General features: G+C 34.1%; 1 protein-coding gene across 6 annotated transcripts in view; it reads right to left on the bottom strand.

The window, feature by feature from the left end:
* The window catches only part of RBBP8 (RB binding protein 8, endonuclease), a 95,941-nt gene that overhangs the window by 40,030 nt on the left and 35,174 nt on the right, over nucleotides 1-20,737 (bottom strand). For all 6 annotated transcript variants that reach the window (XM_033087649.1, XM_033087651.1, XM_033087648.1 and 3 more), the window contains exons 4-5: nucleotides 16,916-17,011; nucleotides 3,900-4,012 (exon numbers count right to left, since the gene is read on the bottom strand). In XM_033087649.1, the coding sequence (XP_032943540.1) occupies nucleotides 3,900-4,012; nucleotides 16,916-17,011 (209 nt within the window). The remainder of the gene's footprint in view (nucleotides 1-3,899; nucleotides 4,013-16,915; nucleotides 17,012-20,737) is intronic.

The raw sequence follows: 20,737 nt of genomic DNA, 5'->3' as shown, positions 1-20,737 counted from the left end.
TGTTAGTCAGGGTTAATGTTACTGTGCAAAACTAATTTGTTACCAGGTTGCAATTACTACATCTCCTATTGTGCCAGTTCCATATAAATGATTAACTGATAATTTTATGTAATGCTTGTGGGCAAAAAGAAAGAGTACCTTATGTACTGGGGAGTAGAGTCTAATTATTCATACTGAGGACAAGAAAGCATTCCATCTGGTTACTCAGCCCTACTCATTTCAAATACCATTTTAGTGACAGTCATTTATCTTGAAATAAATCTGATTATAAAAGTAATATAACACTGAATATCAGTGTAATTTTTATAACATAAATACACTTAAGTCAAGTTTTCTTCCTTAGTCATATGCTGTATTTCATGAATAATTATGGTATCAGTAATCTAAACATATCCATTGAAGTAGTATCTGTTTATTTGAATCTACCTCAACTAAATTTTCCTATCCATCCTTATTTAATTTATAAATCAGAAATTCAATTTTGGGCTATAATTTCCACTGTAGTCAGCACAAAAGTCTTATCAATCTTTAGTATGATGTCGCAGCTTAAGTGTGTGTTTTACTAGGAGGAATATATACAAGAGATCAAGTCACAAAATACAATTAGTCTCTACCAAAGAAAGTTAATTATAATCCAAAACTTGTGACTAATTAATTCACTGTTTTATAAATCTAAATATATTTCCATACATTGAATAAATAAACTTTTTTGACTATCTACAATATGTGAGGCTGCTAAACTACCTGCTATGGAGGATCTAAAAAACAACTTAAGGTATGGACAATGACCTAAAGGAAAGCATAGCGTAATGAGAGACAAGCGATTACATAGACATGTTTTATATAGCTGAAAGCGACAAGGCCATTAGAGAGATACAGATAAAATACTAACGAAAATTTTAAGGAGAAGAAGGTTGCTTTGGACCCTTGAAAAGATCAGGAAAGAATTCATCACAAAGAGGACAACTGAGCTGGCTTGGTAGGTGACTGTTCTATGCAGAGAATCAATGGAACAAAATTAGAAAGATTGGGTATAATAAATGGTAGAAAGCCTTTAAAAGCAGGCTAAGAAGTCTGAAATTTATCTTAAAAATTATCGGTTATTTTTCATATATGAATGATAGAAGATTAATTTGTTTGTATTTATGTATATACCAAAGTGAGAAGAAAGCATTGACAAGTCAGGTTATCGTTAACCCTTTCACTGCATTACTTCATTTCAAGTTTGTTCTCCAAAATGTGTAAAAAATCCGCAAAAAATAATTACAGTATTTATATTTTTAAGTAAATACAGTTAAGGTGCTATATTTTATTAAAATAAATGATTAAAGTATAAAAATTTCCTATTGCTATTCATTCTTGAAAAACACAAAAATATAGAATAATGTACATCTGCTTTCCTAAACTTCCTTTCTGGAACACTGACAAGATATTCTATAGTTTGAGCTCATGGGGTAAAGTCGAACACTGCAGTCAGCGGCATGGAAATATCCTTCGACTATAGCTGAATGTTGCATTAAAATAAATGAGTATCTGGAATACCTGCAGAAGAAGCCAATGTGCAGAAACAGGAAGTGAGGACAGGCAGAAGAGCTGTTACAGAGGCAGAAGCAGTAGTTTTTTGGCAACTCATCCTTTATAGGGTAAGAGAAGTCAAAGGTGACCACCTTAGCTTTCTGATTAAGATGATTTACTTGACTCCTCCCCTCCAAATCTAATGAAATGACAAAACAACTCTAAAAGTAAGTCAATCTGCAACACTGAAAAGCCAGAAAGGGTGCCACTGGCACATCAGAACCAAAGTAATTCAGAAGAGGGTTGAGATATTAACTTTATATTTTCAGAATGCATGGTAAAATTTCAAGGTTGATCAAAAAGAATAGAAATAAAGAATTAAAGAAAATAGTAAAGGATCAAATAAAAATGAAATTTAAAACCCAAATATCCTCTAAATTCAGTAACTGGGAATAGTGAAAAAAACAAAAAAAAAGGCAGGACAGGAAGAAAAAAGCAGCATGAGATAGAAACACCAAAAATTTGTAAACATGAAGCTCTTAATGTCTTTATTCTTACAACAACTTTGTTTGGGATTTGACCTTAATAAGTTTTCTCTTGCTCATTTTTATGTAAAATTAGTTTTCCTGAACTTTTCAGGAATCACATTCGTGGTGTTATTAGTTGTGTTATCTGAGACTACTAGCTTATAATACAAGATTAAAAAATGAATAGTTGGGGAATATTTTAATTCTATCATCCCTGTGTCCTTGAGAACCAGGATACTCAAGTTTAGAAGGAGACACAGATTTTATTAAAGAGGTTAGTAAAACATCTATAGTCTTGTTTTTGAATTTTCAACAAGAACTCACAAAATATTTTATCTATCTGAAAATTAGGCAAAGGATAATCAAGCCATTCACCCAAGAAGAAATGCAAACTGAAGATCATGTGAAAAGATACTTGACCTGGATAGTAATAAGGAGAATGCTAATTTTAAAAAGGGATCATTCTTTGCCCACCAGTTTGAGTATTATCAATCACTACATTTGCTCAAAGCTGAAGGAGATGCAGGAAAATGGACATTCTCAAACACTCCAACAAAAAACTGAGCTGTTCATCAATGAGAATAGCTAAATAAGTGACATCTACACTATGGAATACAATGCAACGATGGGAAAAAAAACCACTGTCCTATTCCTTAACATCTAGGTTTTTTGGCTCATTTTGAGTTTTTGGCTATTTTTAGATAGTTAAAAGTTGCTGGAAATCTGACTATTAGATATGTGAACATTACTGAAAATTATCTGTAGTACTAACGATAATATAATGGTAGATCTCAACTACATTTACTGAGATATAATAAATGTAATTTCTACACTTTGGTAATATTCTTACATTACTAAATAAACACATGCATGTATTTACACATACAGACCATAGAATCTATATAGCTAAATATATTAACATGTACAGACTTCTAAGACATAGTATAAAATGAAATAACACTTGTTAGGACAAGAAATATGGTATGATCCCATCAAAATTTAAAAGAGAAGAGAAAGAAGAGGGGGAAAAACAAAGGACACAGACAGACAGAAACAGAGAAACCTGGACCTGGAAAGATACGTATCAGATTGTTAATAGTAGTTACCTCTGGGAGTAGAATAAAATTATGTTCTTTCTATCTCTTTTTAAAATAATGAGCATATATTTCATATAGTCTTCCTTGAGTACCCAGAGGATAACAATATCACTAATAGAAAAATGTATAGTCAGAAGATGGAATTAGTTTGGGAAAGAAGATAAATTCATCAGATTTTGGACATGTTGATTATAAGCTGCTTATAGGGAATCCAGATAAGGGTCAGTAAGAGAGTATAAAAACAGTTAAAAGAGAAGAAGGTTAAGAAAGGTATTAGAAGAGAAAAAGGGTAAAAGAAAAAGGCTAAGAATGTAAGAAAATCCTATATTAAATGGGGAAGGAACCTAACTGAAAACCGTATTCTTGCACTAGTATGTCATGAAAACCCAAAAAAGTGTACACCTTTATAGAATACTAAATTGTCTGCTCTGTATTTAACTTTACTAAATAGTCAAATTACATAAAGATAAAACCAAATAAACAAATATGGACATATCCAAAGGAAACTTTTTTTGTCTTATAGCTGGTGAGACGTTAAGGCCAACTGTACAGTATTTACACAAACTTTTTTGTACCCTATTTCTTACTAAAATAAGCATGAGATTAAATCTACACAAAGGGAAAAAAGGACATTTGAACTTTGCCTAAATTAACAAAAGTATATGTAAACAGTCCATTTGACTACAACCAATTTACTAATAGGTTTTAGCAACAGTACATTATGCTTTAAATACTTAATAAATGAAGAAAGGAAACTCACTAAGCTCTGTGATAAGTTTAAGATTCTGCTGGCGGATATTTTCAAATTCTTGCTGTTTTTTCCGCATATGTTCTTCAGTTACTGCACAGCGATCACATAATCCTGCTCTTAATCTATGAAACAAAAACAAAGTATTTTTAGAGTTGAACTTAAAAGGTCTCATAAATAAATGAGGTGACGGATGTGTTAATTAATAATTAACTCCAGATGGTGGTGGGAATTCTCTCACTATGTACATGTCTATCATATCACCATGATGTATTTTTCAAATTTCTTTATTGGGTGACAGTGTGTTATATCTGCTCCAAGTCAAGTTGTTGTCCTTCAATATAGTTGTGGAGGGCACAGCTCAGCTCCAAGCCCAGTTGCCATTTTCGATCCTAGTTGCAGGGGGCGCAGCCCACCGTCCCATGCGGGAATTGAATGGGCAACCTTGTTAACAGCACACGCTCCAACCAACTAACTGGCCGCCCACCATGATGTATTCTTAACTTGACAATTTTGTCAGTTATATCTCAATAAAGCTGAAAAATAAAGGAAAAAAACCCAAAATATTTTTCAACTACTAAAAGATATTTCTTTATATTTGAACTCCAAAATTTTTATACTTTATGAAGATCTAAAGACTGACTTGGCAAACACAGAGAAAATTAACTATTTTAAAGCTGTATTATACCTTTAACAAATACTCAAAGGCTGAAATCATGCAACAACATTACTATGTACAGACTGCAATTTGAGTGAAATTCTATAAAAATCTGCCAATTGTAAACTCTACCTAAGGGAACTTATTTATTGAAGAAACTGAAATTGCTTTCATTTATTATAGCCAAAATATGAACCCCAGGACAGCACTGAGGGGCAGAATTATATCTTAAGCAAGCTTGCATCTGCTTTGCTCAGCATAACATATAACACATAATGAGTGTTCAACAATCTTTTTAGTTGAATTAATACTAAAAGCTCAAGGAACTCAAAGTTTAAAAAAAAAGTCACCTCATACTTTGTTCTTTTCAGCTTTTAAAAAAACTCCTATGTTAGTAAAAATTCACAATGTATTATTATGTAAAAAGGATTACAAGTAACTTTTACTAATTATTTGTGAGTGCTGAAGAGAAAAGGAAAATACATATATTGCATGGGGGAAAGAGGGGGTGTGGAAAGGTGTACTCCAAAATATTACTAAGTTATCTTGTAGGTACCAGTATTATAAGACATTTTCTTCTTAGCGTTATTTGTATTCCAAAATTTCTCTAATTTCATTATTTATATAATCAGGAAAAATATGGTTAAAAAAGGATACATACCCCACATTAGGAATTTAGAAAATATATATTCAAAGATAATTTCAACTCAATAACCTAAGTGAATAAAATGCAAATATTTAAGTGTCTACGGAAATCACAGCATAACATATTGAATGAATTTTTTAAAATGTTAAAAATGTTAAGGAGATAAAACATGAAAACTGCACAACTAAAACAAACAAAAAGAATCTAAAGGGTTTTTTTATATGAAAGTAAAACTCATACCAACAATGTTAAGGATTAGAGATCATAGGGCTGCATTAGTGGAATTAGAATTTCTAGAATGAAGGAATAAAGATTTGGGCATCTCGGTTTAATTGGAGTACATTCCAAAGATAGGAATTAGGATGATCAAGATCTTTGAAACCATATTGTATAATGAGCAACATCTGAGTAAATATGACAAAGTGAACATTTGCATATATTTTTGCTCCCTCCCAAAATCTCACAAAACTATAGTAAAGATATTTGTATATCTTCAAAGACACAAACCCATGAGGAGAGGGAGAATGGAAAAACAAAAGTAATTGAAAATAAAATAGCTGGTAGACAAATAAATAGAAACCGACGTAACAACGCTGAATGGTGGGAAAAGTCTAGAACTGTGTTGTCTAATATGGTAGCCACAGCCACATGTGTCTATTTCAATTTCAATTAAATTAAACTAAACGGAACTAAAAATCGAGCTCCCTAGTCACCCTCAAGTGCCCAACAGCCACATGTGTCTAGTCACCACCACAATGGACAATGCAGATATAGAACATTTCCATTATCACAGAAAATTCTACTGCATAATACTGACCTAGAAACAACCTGATTTATGCTGTAGAATGCACAGAAGGTACAAAAATTGGTACCAGTAATGACTAATTTAAAGTATGTTTCAAGAAATTTCCATACAAACATATTCCCTCCTGTATTCTGAGCAGTCAAGGGATTACCCCTTCCATTCCCAGCAGAAGACTAGAGGTTTCATCTCTTAGAGAGTCTAAAACAGACAGTGTCTAGTCTGGGAGATACCAGGTACAATTAAAGGTAGGAGTACAGTAATGAAATGATTGTATATGCACACCAAATTCTCAAACCCTAGCCCAGGCTTCGTCATCTACCTGGCTTCAAGAACAATGGTAGCAAGCCCGATTACACATTCCAGGAAGCAGAATAAAGGAGTCTTCTCTAAGAAATCTGACCAGCCTAACAAGAAAGACCTAAAGATACTGACATTAGGGATCATCAATGAAACAGATCAGGCAGATCATTCTAATCAGAGCTTCTAATCAATTTTTATCTCCTCTTAAACACAGATAATGCAGTATCAACGGACATCTGAGAAAAGCTTATAAAATGAAAGAAACTAAAGCAAACAGGACCATTAAAAAAAATTAAAAAGTATAAGCTATGTAGGGAGAAGAAAAAAACACTGTCACCAAACTATAAATACTCTCAGAAAAATAAAAACGTACCAAACTATGAAATGAAAACAGGATTGCCATAAAGGAAATACAGAAAACAAAAATAAATCTTAGAAATTAAAAATGTAACAGCAGAGGCCGGCCCGGTGGCTCAGGCGGTTGGAGCTCCATGCTCCTAACTCCGAAGGCTGCGGGTTCGATTCCCACATGGGTCAGTGGGCTCTCAACCGCAAGGTTGCCAGTTCAACTCCTCGAGTCCCGCAAGGGATGGTGGGCTCAGCTCCCTGCAACTAAAATTGAACACGGCACCTTGAGCTGAGCTGCCTCCCGGATGGCTCAGTTGGTTGGAGCGCGTCCTCTCAACCACAAGGTTACCAGGTCGATTGGACTCCCGCATGGGATGGTGGGCTGCGCCCCCCCCGCAACTAGCAACTGCAACTGGACCTGGAGCTGAGCTACGCCCTCCACAACTAAGACTGAAAGGACAACAACTTGAAGCTGAATGGCACCCTCCACAACTAAGATTGAAAGGACAACAACTTGACTTGGAAAAAAGTCCTGGAAGTACACACTGTTCCCCAATAAAGTCCTGTTCTCCTTCCCCAATAAAATATTAAAAAAAAAAAAAAGTAACAGCAGAAAAAAACAAACTCAATAGAGAGTGAAAAAATAAAATTGTGAAAATCTCCCCCAAAAATAATGTAAAAATGCAAAGATAAAATAGTAAACATAAAAGTAGAGGGCCTTTTGAGCCACTCCTTTGTGCTCGCTCGCTTGCTCCTATTTGGAGTGTACTTTCACTTCTAATAAACTGCTCTTTCAGCACTATAAAAAATAAATAAAACTAGAGGACCATTCTAGAAGGTCCATAATATCAGTAATGGGTGTTCCAGAAAGATCAAGTGAGGAAGGGGAGTTGGGGAGGCAGAAAAGGAGGAACAGAGGAACAAGAAAGACATGAGATATACAGAAAGCAAAATACTGGTATAAATCCAACCATATCAGTAATAACATTAAACATACGTTAATTAAACACATCAATCAAAAGGCAGAAATTGTCAGATAGGACAAAAAGTTAATATCCAATTATATGTTGCTCACAACAGACACACCTGAGATTTAAAGATACAAATAGGTCAAAAGCAAAAGGATGGAAAAAGATATACCATACACACACAAACCGAAAGACAGCTGGGAACATCTACATTAAGAACTATCAGACAAAACAGACTTGAAGATACAAAAAGTGTTACTAGAGACAGTGAATTTTATAATAAAAGGGTCAATTCATTAGAAATATATAACAATTATAAACACATATGCATCTAATACTAGAGCCCCAAAATACACAGAGCAATACTTTACAGAATTGAAGGAAGAAACAGGAACTCAACAATAACAGTTGTAGGCTTCCACTCTGAATAATGGATAGAACCAGTAAGAGAAAATCAGCATAGATATAACAGACTTGGGACACACTAACCACCACCCAGACCTGACATTTATGGAACACTCTAGCCAACAATTGCAGAATGCACATTCTTTCTAGCACACTTGGAAAATTCTCCAGGATAAACTATTTTCTAGGTCACAAAACAAGTCTCAAGTTTAAAAGCACTAAAATCATACAGAGTATGTTTTCTCACAACAATGGAATTAAATTAGAAATCAACAATTTGGAAATTCCACAAATACGTGAATCTTAAACAATGCACTTCTAAAATAAATAATGAGTTAAAAAAGAAATCACGAGGGAAATTATAAAAACAGGGCTGCAGCTGAGTGTCAGTGACCCAGTGTAAAATCCCACCCATTGAGGGCCCTCCAGGACAAAAAATAGTTCCCTACTTTCTTAATGAAAAGTAAACTTCCCATGACATATACAGAACCTCCAGTCCACATTCCTATTCTAGGAAAACTCCTGGGGAAGGGGCAACGTGGAAGGGCTGGGGTAAAACAGATACACAGTTAAAAGCAGAGGGTCATGCCAAGAATGCAGAAAATTCAACCCAGTCTCACATTCTTAAATACAACCAAAGAGCATTATCTAGTGCATAAAGCAAACCAGTAACATGAAAAACAAAAATAAATAGAACTGATCCTGGAGGAAAGAATCAATTCAGAGGGCACAAAATAAATTTGGGGTGGGAGGGAGATATTTTATATCCCTGGAAATACAAGAAGTGATGCAGCCATAAAACAAAAGGGTATATACGTGTACACACACACGTACACACACACACGCACACACACACACTCACACACTCCATTATGAAATTTCAGAACAAAGATAAAAAGATCTTAAATTCCAGAAAGGAAAATAATCTAGTATCTATAAAGGAATGAACATTAGAATGATATCAATCTTCTTATCAGCACTGAATGGTAACAAACTGAAAAAATGTCTTCAAAGTTTTGAGGGAAAACTATTTTGAACCTAGAATTTCATATCCACTAAATGCAATAGTAAAATAAACACATTTTCAGCCATCCAAGGATTTTTTGAAAATTTACTTTCTGTGCACTTTTCAGCAGTGACTTGAGGGTGACCTATAACAAATGAGCATGAAAAAACAAGAAAAAGGAAAAACAGGCACACAGTTTATCAACCATGTTCACTGGTATACCTTCAAGGTCAAAAACAGTGCCTAGTATGAGGGAGGTGCTCAATAAATATTTATTAACTAACATGAGTAGAAAGAAATAATGGAATTAATATAGGGATCCATTGAAGAGAAATCCCAGAATGGCAGTTGTAGGATAGCCCAGAAAATAAATAGCTCAAATTAGTACAGAAAGTTTTTCCGTCCCAAGAAACATGTCTTTAAGAAAAAGAGCAACACAAATGATTATAATCAATAAACAGAATAACTAAGGCATTAAATAATATTAATTACACAGTGAGAAAAACATGTTTCTTGTCTTGATACGAAAAAGGTACTTAGAAATTCTAGGAAACACAAAGCAAATTTATGTAAATGCATTCTTGTCGTAATATGATTATGGGCTAATTTGAACAACTGATAACTGATTTGGGACAGAGTAGAAAGTAATCTATTTGACTTGGGCATTAGAAACACCATCCTTGAGTGGCACAGAGGCCATGACACCAGACTTGTAAAAAGGGAAATGTAACTCTAGCTCTGTAGCGAACATTTACATAGTCAATAAATAAACAAGGTTTACTATTTTGCAACTTCTACAAGAAACTTAAAAACAAAATACAAAGATTGAAATCTGGTAACAGAAAAGAATACCTATTATCAGCCTTGTCAATATTTATATGTTGATATTCAGCTGGCATAAGACAGGAGGTAGAAAGAGAAGAAGATTGATGCAGGAAAGAGTAAAAATATCAATATCTTTCCTGTAATATAGTGGCGAGTCAAAGGAGACTGTTTAGACATCTCTTTTTTTTAACGTAAATACATATATTGAGGTTCAAAGGTAGAATAAGAATTAAAATAATAACTATTCAAAAATAGTCGAGAGAGGATAAAATAGTATTATCTTCACAGCAAGTAATAAGTATTGTCTCAAATTGGTAAATCAAGTATTAAAGTGGAGATACATCATCTAGAATTTTGGAGAACTACAAACTGTAACAGGAAAAGATACGAAAGAGTGGAAGAAGAGATCACTGTTTTCTTTATAACTATACAACTTTATAATGTACATGCATTACTTGAATACAAATTCAAAATGGAAAAACAGAGAAAATAAGCCAAATATTGCACTATGCTCCTTTTCATTATAGCATTTTAATTTAATAATATATTCTAGTAAATTTTGAATAAAATCTTTTTGAGAATTAAGGTACTAAAAGGACATACACCTTCTTATCTTTCTGCTATAATACTTAACACGTTTTCAGGCTTTCGAGGATTTCTAAAGCTTACAGTAAAGTCTATATATGCCTTTAAAATTCCAAATGAAATAAGAATAGTCTCTCTAAACTAGTACAAAACCACCATACTGTTAAAGTGTTGTAAGAAGAAACTCAATCTGAACTATTTGCTTTAAAATACTTCATATTTCATATTTATATTTCTCTTTTAAGATATGTTCACATTAAGAACACAAAAATATAAAAATAAAAAAGAAACAACAGGGTGGCCGGATGGCTCAGTCGGCTACAGCACGAGCTGTGAACAACAGGGTTGCCACATGGGCCAGTGAGCTGCGCCCTCCACAAGTAGACTGAAGACAACGAGCTGCTGCTGAGCTTCTGAAGGGGCGGCCGGATGACTACGTTGGTTAGAGCGAGCTCTCAACTACAAGGTTGCCGTTTCAATTCCTGCATGGGATGGTGAGCTGCGCCCCCTGCAACTAAGACTGAAACCGGCGACTGGACTTGTTGCTGAGCTGCGCCCTCCACAACTAGATTGAAGGACAACGACTAGACTGATGGGAGCTGATGGGTCCTGGAAAAACACACTGTTACCAAATATTCCCCAATAAAAATTAAAAGAAAGAAAAAAGAAAAACAAATAAAAGATTTGTTCAAATTAATAGCGTGGGGTCCATGCAATAAACATTCGAATAGTTGAACTGATCATGGTAAATAATTTATACAAAGCTATCAAGCTATAGAGGCCAAAGAGCACATGACATTGAAAGGTCTTTGAAAAACACTGAAGGAGTTAAATGGCATTAAACAATTTTAATGAATTATTTAAATGTCATTTACTCATCAGTTTGTCATTAGAAACTAAACACCTTATTGTTTCTAAGAAATTATATCTTATATAGTAAAATGTTATAAAGTATAATGGAAAACAATCCCTTGGGACCCCTAGATTCCAAGTTTTAAAATGCCACTGCTATAGACAGTTACAAAATAAAGCAGTATTTCCAGCTTGTTTATTACTTCCAGAGTTCTCCAATCAACTGCCATTCTTGATAATAATATCTGTGAGTCAACTCCTAATTGCTCACTGATCCTAGTTTGAATTTAAATGGATCTGAGAAAATATGCTAGCTCCTATTTCCATCAGCAGGGTTCCATTGCTTTCCTCTTGCCTATCTTCCACTGTGGCTGTCAGAGAAAGAAAAAACCTGCCTCAATTTCATAGGAGAATGCAATTTCAGTAGCTATAAACAGGTAAAAGGGAAAGAAGAGTAATTCCACTTGTAAGAGCAGACAGCAACATGTGTTCTGAGTTTTTCCAGTTTGTTCATAGAGATGAAGAAATAAAAGCATTCATTTTGCAATTAAAACTCATCAGATTAACAAGTATGCACAACTGCTTTCTATAACCCAAAAAGATTCCTGCAATTTATTTATTTTCATTCAAGAGTTTTTCACTGAACACTTACAATGAGTAGTTACGTGCTATAAATAACAACAGTGGCCAACATAATGTCACATCTTTTAAAGAGCTTACAGTACACTAGAGAAAGCAGACGATAAAAATATAATTACAACAAAGTATGATTCATATCTTGACAGTGGAAATACAGGGTACTATGAAATATAAAAGCACACAGCAGAACTTAACCTAATCTAGGAAGTCAGATCTGATACTTAAATTCAAATCAATGAGTAAGAAGAGTTAGCAAGACAAAAGAGGACATTTGGTCCAGTACTTGAAAAATAGTTGTAGAACCACAAATCCTCTAATTATGAGTACCAATTTTCCCTTTTAACGATGGCTGAAATATAAGATGAGTTTCCTGATTGCCAAAAATGCTTTTAAAAATATTAAAATCTACTGGACAACTATGTTTTAACTGCTTTGTTCAGATTCTTTTTTTAAAAACTGTATTCTATCTATTTTTCTAGCACAGTGACTGTTTCTTAGATTTAGTGAAATACTTTTGTCCCTTGAAGAAGTTTGTAACTGTAATAATAGTAGAAGTAAAACATAAGCCACAAAAAATTAGAACTTTTTATTATCTAGTTTACCTTTACTGGGTAATTCCTTTCATTGAAACATTTCACAATATTTTCATAACATTAGCATAAGAAATAAGAATCACTTCCTGTTATGAAGAGTAGAGAACAAGTTTCAGAATTGCTACTTAGAAATTTTAACAAAATACATGTTGCTTTATAAAGGTCTTGGCAAAACATTAATTTTTATAGATTTTTAATGCTTGCTATAGACACCATTCTTACATATGACATAAAACTAAAATGAAATTTTACATAAGGTAAAACTTTAACAAATGCTACCTACTTATTTAAAGTTACTATTTAGTAACAATTTTAAAAATAACAAAAAATAATAAAAAAATCTTCAAAGAAAACAGGCTAGATAATAGGCAATGGTGAAGATTATCTCAGAATTTCTGTTTGGCATCTTTAGGTCAAACACAAATACTTTGAGATGATCAGTTAAGATGTAAATTCATTCATACAACATTTATAAAATTAAGACAACATACAGACAAGGCATGATGAAATAGTAGAAACTGGAGAATCTGAAGGATCAAATTTAACCTAATTATACATTAACTATGTGACCTTGGGGTTTCTTAACTCATTCCCAGCTCAATTTCCTCACATGTAAAATGGATTTACTATCTACCTTAAAGCATTAATGTGAAGATTAAATTGCTAAATGCCTGGGTTCAAAGTATGGGTTCAAAGCAAACCCTTAATGCATTATCAATTCCTACATAAAAAAGTAATGGTCAGATCTAGATCATTCTTGGTTTAATTATATGAGGCTTACTGAAACGAGGGATAAATCTTAAAGTACACCCAAAAGAAAATTTCAGATTTGTATTTGAAGAGAGGAGAGAAAAAGCATGTGTAGAAATAAATGAGCTACACTCCTTGCCCCACCCCGCTTCCACCACCAAATACCACGTAATGAATTATAGGCCCACCTACCGAAGGACATGAAGGTGAATGGAATGAAAGGCAAGAGAACACTTAGGATAAGAAACAGCAGAGAACATCATAACCACATGAAATTAGTGACCACAGACCGAAAATAGAAAAGAATTTAGTTTTAAGAAACAGCAGAATAAAAAAAATATGTATGTATGTGCATATATATCTATATATACATATCTATATCTATATAAATATATGCATCTATATAGACATCTATATGTATTGTTCTCTCTACATATACATCTATCTATCTATCTATCTATCTATCTATCTATCTATCCATCTATCTTCTATTTTTTCCTCCCCAGGCACACCACTCCCTCTGCATCTCCACATGTTCACCAATCTGAATATGCCACAAAAAGATAATGTTAACAATTACCTTTAACAATTATTTAAATATGTTAACTGAATAAAAGAGAGTAATTTAGAAAATGTATCAATAGGAACGGTGGGGGTATTCATCCATATTTTGTCTCAGAATGGGCCTGGAAAAAAAAATTCATTTAAGGAGGGAAACACAAAATGCAAAGAATAACAGAACTAGAAGTCCAAACTTTAAATCATAAGCTGAAGAAATGATCGGAAGACACTAGAAAGGAGTGTCTTCAAGAACTAAGATGAAGAACACTATCTGAGGGATGAAATGGAAAGGATTGTTTTAAATCAATGCAAGCAAAATACAATGGAAACATCAGCTTGTGATTTTTTTCAGTGGGATCTTTGGGACCTAAACTTGCTAATGACCAACTGAACAGGAAATGTGCTGGAAGTAAATAAATCAATAAATAAATGTGCTGGAAATAAATAAATCAAGTTCTTGAGTGTGGCAGCCACAAAAACCATCTCTCCTACTGGGAGAAGTGAAATCACTGGCTCCTGCGGTGCTCTCAAATCCTTCACCTATTCATACAGGTCAACACACTAGGCATTCCACAGTCAGGTGCCAGCCACTGAAAGAGTGGAGCAGGGTACTATGGCTCCAGGACTCCCAGTGGCCTTTCTTAAAACTGCAATTCAGTCTAAGACCTTCCTTTTTCCCTCTCTTCAAAAGGGTCAGATACATGGAGATCCCACAGCTCGCCCAGCCTCCTCCAACTCCCTCATTTACCCTATAGTTGTTTTCCCCCAATAGATCTCCTGAATGTCTAATGTCATCTTGATGTTTCCTTCTCAAAGAACCCAGAAAAACATATTTAGTTAAAGCGTTAAAGCCAACCTTAAAATTTTCTTGATGTAGGAATCACTGAACAGAAAGAGTTTCTAATCTTTTGCCATTACTACCATTAGTATAGATAGGGAAGGAAGAACCTCATTGCTATTGGAAAGTGGTGGAGTGGTAGAGATGAGAGAAAAAAATATGGTGAAATAAGAGTAGGAAGTGCTTCAATTGCTGGAGAGTTAAAGGCTGAGAAACATGCTTTCCACCCTTCCTCCCAAATCCTCTAGTCCATATAGAGAGAAAACACCTCACTACCTAATGGAGGAGTAAGTGATGACTTCCTTTTGGATACTGCACAGAGTGAGAGAGAAGTATGGCTGGCTTTCTAGCTTCCTACCAGCTCAGCTGGGAGAGACTACATCTGGTTGTGGTAGACTACCGTGCTAAAGGCTAGAATCACATTCGCCACTTATGAGGGATATTGTAAGTCTTTTTAAACTTCTATTATGTAGTTTTACTAGCATTATCTCCTTTAATCTTCAAAATAGTCCTGTGAAGAAGGTATTATTGTCATGCCTTATGTTCCTGGCTTCTTCCCTCCTCTGATAATTTCTCTTTCTCAATCTTTTTTGCTGTGTCCTTATTCTTCACTAAACCTTCATTATGCCCAAAGATTCAGCACTGAGACTTCTTTTATTCTCTTCCTACATTCTTTAAGATGTCCTTAGGAGACCTTAATCAGTCCTCAGGTTTTAAATACCATTTATATGCAGGTGATGACTTTCAAATTTGTTTCTCTACCTCTTATCTCTCCAGTTAGTTTAGACTCACATATACAGCTATCCACCTGACTTCTCCATCTGGATGCAATAGATGCTATCAGTACACACTCATGTCCCTTTAACATTCCCCTTAAACCCTCCAATGGCTTCCCATTACAATTAAAATCCAAGCTTTTCCCCCATGTCCCTAAATAATCTAGTAATTTCCCACCTTTCCAATCTTATCTCCTATCATTCATCCTCCTACTCATTAAGTTAGAACTACAGCAGACTTTCTATTCCTCCAATATTTCAAGACTTATTTCCACCTTAGGCTTTTGCATTTGTCTGCTTTCTTTTTATACCCAGTTCTTCAAATGACTGGCTCTTTTCCGTATAATTCAGGTCTCAGTTCAAATGCCACCTCTTTAGAAGGGCCATCGCTGACATCCATCAGTGTCCCTTTATTTCCCAATGCCTGTGGTCACTCAATTACATCATTCAATTTTATTTTTTTCATAGCACTTAAAATCTAGAATTATCTTATTTGTATGACTCACTTCCAACCTTTGAAAATTAAATATTGATTTGATACTAGGGATAATATCCCCAGCCCCTAGAGCAATACCCAGAACATAGTAAGGACAAAACTACTGTTGAATCTAAATTAAGGATACAGTGTGAAGTCGGAATTCAAATTCCCATCTATGATTCTAAAGCACATGGAACTTTATTCCACAATAGGCTGCCTATTTCAGTAAATGTGCATCCACTGAGATAATACTTATAGAAGATTATTCAACTTCAGTTTGCATACGTGCAGAATATTAGCTTATTCAACCACTAGAGGCACCATAGCAAATTCAAACCACCAGCCCTCTGTAACATAAACAAAAATAGTAATAAATGAAAAATACTAACTATTAAGAAAACAAGAAACATTGTTTATCATAGATATTTCAAGGTCCTAAATAGCACTTACAGTCCAGGCAAGGGAATACGGCAAAATTGGAAAGTCTTTACTAACGTATGGTGTTAACCTCGTAAGAGTGGGATAGAAAGAAGTCTGTATGTGGAGGTGAAGTAAGTGGCAGGTGTTGTCTTGAGAATTTCAAAAAGAAAAAGCCCTAGACTGTCTGGAAATGAAAACCATGCATGAAAGAAAAAGAATGGCAGCACTAAGAAAACAGGAATACAATTGTGAAGCAGTTTCCATCTACCTAGAAGTAAAAATGGAATTGAAGCATCAAATGAATTAGAACACTGCTACTCGTAAGCACATTCTACGTAAAACACCAGATAAAGAAACACCATTTAAAGGGCAAATTGATGTCATTGCTGTAATTAGTGAAAAAACAAACTTGTAAGAGTATAACCTTAATTTCATAAAGTATTTATCCAAAGTTGACATACGGTTGGGAAAAAGGTCACTTTCAGTCCCAGAGCTGATTACAAATTAAAACCAACGTACTTTCCACTTAGGGGGAAATCGCCTCTTACTCAAGAAGACCCAAGAACCAGACTCACCGATCTTCCAAAACTTTAATGGTTTCATGCAGGACTTTCTGTTGCTCTCTCAGCTGTTGATTTTTGGTGAAGAATTCTTCAAGTCTTTGTGCATCTCTGAAAGTCAACAAATAAGTTTATGTTTTTCTTAGGGAAAATTTTTTTCACAGGATAGCTCTGTGATAAGAACTCCAAAGTATGGTCCCACCACTTACATATATCATGAATTTGCTGTATCAAAACAAACAACTTAAAAAGTAAGGTTTGAATATCTTATTAATCAGAGTTCAAGGTATATTAGAATTTGCTCTGCAGTATTTTTATGTACTACGGAAGTACTATCTTAAGTACCAGGCATTCATTATATAATGCTGGAACACAATGAAGGAGTGGATTATGATGCCACCATTGACTCAATGTTGTTGTCAAAAGTGCCATTAAAATGTACACTCACTGTTTTTCATTATTGCCTACATTTGTTAATGTACTATGAGTTAATAAAGTAGGTAGTCTACTCATATCATCTGTCTTTCCATTATGGGGCATTTATACTTTCTATTTTATTAATCTCTGTGCTGCTTAAACTTCTACCTGGCATTACTTTTAAGCCAGGGTTTATAGTGGAGTGGAAGTACACGAACCCTAGATCCTGATGCCTAAGTTTGAATCTAAGCTCTGTCATTTACCAGCTGTGTGACTCTCACTCTCTGTGCCTCAAAAAATGTGGATACATTAGTATCTACCTCATGTGCAAAGACTAAGTACTATATATAGCATGCAGAACAGTGCTGGCACACTGTTAAGTTCTATTTAAGGTGTTTATTATTACGATTTTATAGTCAAGAGAAAACAGACATCTAAAGTTTTCTTCTAGTAGATTACCTGGTTACTTTCCAAAGTTGTGTAATATTTAACACACTATCATATTTTATTAAGTCACATTATTATGTAACATATGCATATGTTTTAAGACCATCCATTAGAAATTTAATTGGGATTTTCTGTGTGGTCTTTAAGCTGAAAATATAGAATACTGTAGCTCAAACATCTACCAATCAACTTTGAAACATTACACTTTTAGTATCAGAAAAGGTCAGAGAGAATGAGATGTCCTATATAGTGTTATTATCTACATAAAATACATAGAATACCTCCGACAAACAGTAATTAGCTACTTAGTTTGGTATGTGTTAAATCACCACACCAAGTCACCCACAGCATTCATCATCTGATTAACAATGCTTGTAGCAACCATCACTAGCTGTGCTATAAACAAGAATGAAAATGAAAAAAACAGAATAAGTGTATTTCATAATAATTTTTAATCTCAGACCACTCAAAATATATTCACTGCTGAAGAAAAGGCTATTTATTCCTAAGTGAAACAAAGATATTTTCCTTTTGATTTCTAGTGAATAGAAAAAGAGAAATTTTACTTAACACGAAAATAATGTTTTCCTCATCCAACTAATACAATTTCATTATTTTGTTTTGGAATAACTTTTATTATAGGGAGAACATATACACAGAGTTTTCCGTATTCGGATAATATTAACACACATATACATAAGGTAATATCATCAATAGTAATTAAAGTACATTAAAAAGCTGAAAGGTTTTTGATATCCCTATTGCTCACAGAAACAAAATTTGTGCCATAAAAGTAAACCATGCCTTAAGAGCTGCATTGGCTACTATTCTCTGAGCCACAAGAGTAATTCTCTGAGCCACAAGAGTAGTACTACCGTGTTTCCCTGAAAATAAGACCTAGCCGGACCATCAGCTCTTAACACGTCTTTTGGAGCAAAAATTAATATAAGACCCGGTCTTATTTTAATATAATTAATAAAATATAACATAACATAACAATATAAGACTGGGTCTTATATTAATTATTGCTCCAAAAGACACATTAGAGCTGATGGTCTGGCTAGGTCTTATTTTTGGGAAACACAGTAGTCTAAATGCAATTATACTTTTGGTTGCCTATCCAACAGTCATCTTCTTATTCTTTGCTAAAAGAATGGCAATTTTTTTCAAAATCCAGCAGCTGCTTGGAGGGAAGTTGATCTTCTCTCCAGACTCAAGGGATGAATCTTAAAAAATGGTTTTAATGTTTCACCTTAAAATAACTTCAGACTTACAAGTAAGTTATATACATAGAACAAAGAGTACCCGTATACCTATCATCATCTGGCTTCTCAAAATGGTAATAGCTCACATAATCATAATACAATTATCAAAATAAAAAATTAACATCAATACAATACCATTAACTAATCTACAGACCTTATTCAAATTTTGCTAACTATCTCTCTAATATCATTTTTCTGGTCCAGGATGCAATCCAGGATCCTACATTGCATCTAATGTCATGTCTCCTCATCATTTTTTTGTCTTTCACACTGGACACTTTTGAAAAGTACTGGCCAGTTCTTTTGTTGTCCTTCAACTAGGGTTTGCCTGGTCTTTCCCACGATAAAATCCCATGATGACATTTTTGGTAAGAATACAACAGAAGTAATGTGTGTTCTTCTTAGTGCATCATATCAGTAGGTACATGAGGTTGACATATCTGATTACTAGTGATATTAACTTTGATCATTTGATTGAGATGAGATCTGCCTGGTCCCTCCAACAGTAATATTATAATGTTCCCTTTTCAATTATTACCTATCTTGTGGGAGATACTTTGAGTAATTTGCAACATTTACAATTATTGTTTTTCATCATACTTTCACTAATTTTAACCTAATTGGCTATTCTTGCCTTCAACAATTACTGCTATCTTTTGCCAAATGGTGATTTACTATTTCTAACATTCTTTCTACATTTAGTAATTGGAATTCTACTAAAAAAGGACTCTCCATTTATTCCACGAGTAGGATAATTCATTATTATCGTTATTTCATTGTTCAGATTGTACTAGATTTTGCCACTAGGAGTTTTTTTTTTAAGTTCTCTTTTGTATTTTTTCAACTTTCCCCCACTGCTTTATGCACATTTCCTTATTTTCTGGCATCACAAGATGTTCCAGCTCATCTTGAACTTTACATACCCCCAAGCCCTAAAATTAGACAATTCTCCAAAGAATCTGATTCCTTTTACTGGAGAATCCTCTTTGGAAATCAGTATCTGGGCTTTAGGTGTGCTCATTACTATTGGGAATCACTGTTTCTACGTCCTCTCAAAGGACCACGCCTAGGAAATGTATATATGTCCTCACACACATTAACACATATCTTCATCTATATGTATCCATCTCTATATTAAAAACCATGAATTCATATTAATAACTCCAATTCCTACCCAGCAGCATAGGGTTCATCCTAACCTTCTCCCTTTTCTTATTTGTAACTCCTTTCTACTAACAGTGAGAAACCTGGCTCTGATTATCAGTAATATATTTACTTATTTGCTCAATCCTAGAATACATATAAAGTACTGTCAGATCTTTATTAGTCTAAGTGAATCCTGTCAATTTAATTTTCTCTGCCTGTTACTGTTTAAGAATGTACACACAATAATCATCAGTGAGTTAGAGGAAATGTACTGGAGGCTGCATCTGGAAAACTTTTATAATTAGTAGAAAGCGACACAGGGAGGTTCTGCAAGTGATAACCAGGATGACAGCCATCTTGCCATTTTGCATTAAGTGACGGCTAATAGGGCAGCCAGAATGCTGAAGATGGCAGAGAAAAAAGACAGAAAGAACGGGAGTCTGACGATTTTTGAGTCATTGAATAACCAGTCCTAGAATCTCCATACTTTGGGCCTTTTATATGAAAAAATACATATTCCTTACCGTAAAAGTCACTTCTGGTGTTTTTTTTTCCTCTCAGT

This window comes from Rhinolophus ferrumequinum, chromosome 19, assembly GCF_004115265.2.
Source record: "Rhinolophus ferrumequinum isolate MPI-CBG mRhiFer1 chromosome 19, mRhiFer1_v1.p, whole genome shotgun sequence".
NCBI classification, from domain to species: Eukaryota; Metazoa; Chordata; class Mammalia; order Chiroptera; family Rhinolophidae; genus Rhinolophus; species Rhinolophus ferrumequinum.
Note: the sequence above shows the minus strand (reverse complement) of the source record. Positions and strands in the feature narration are given on the sequence as shown.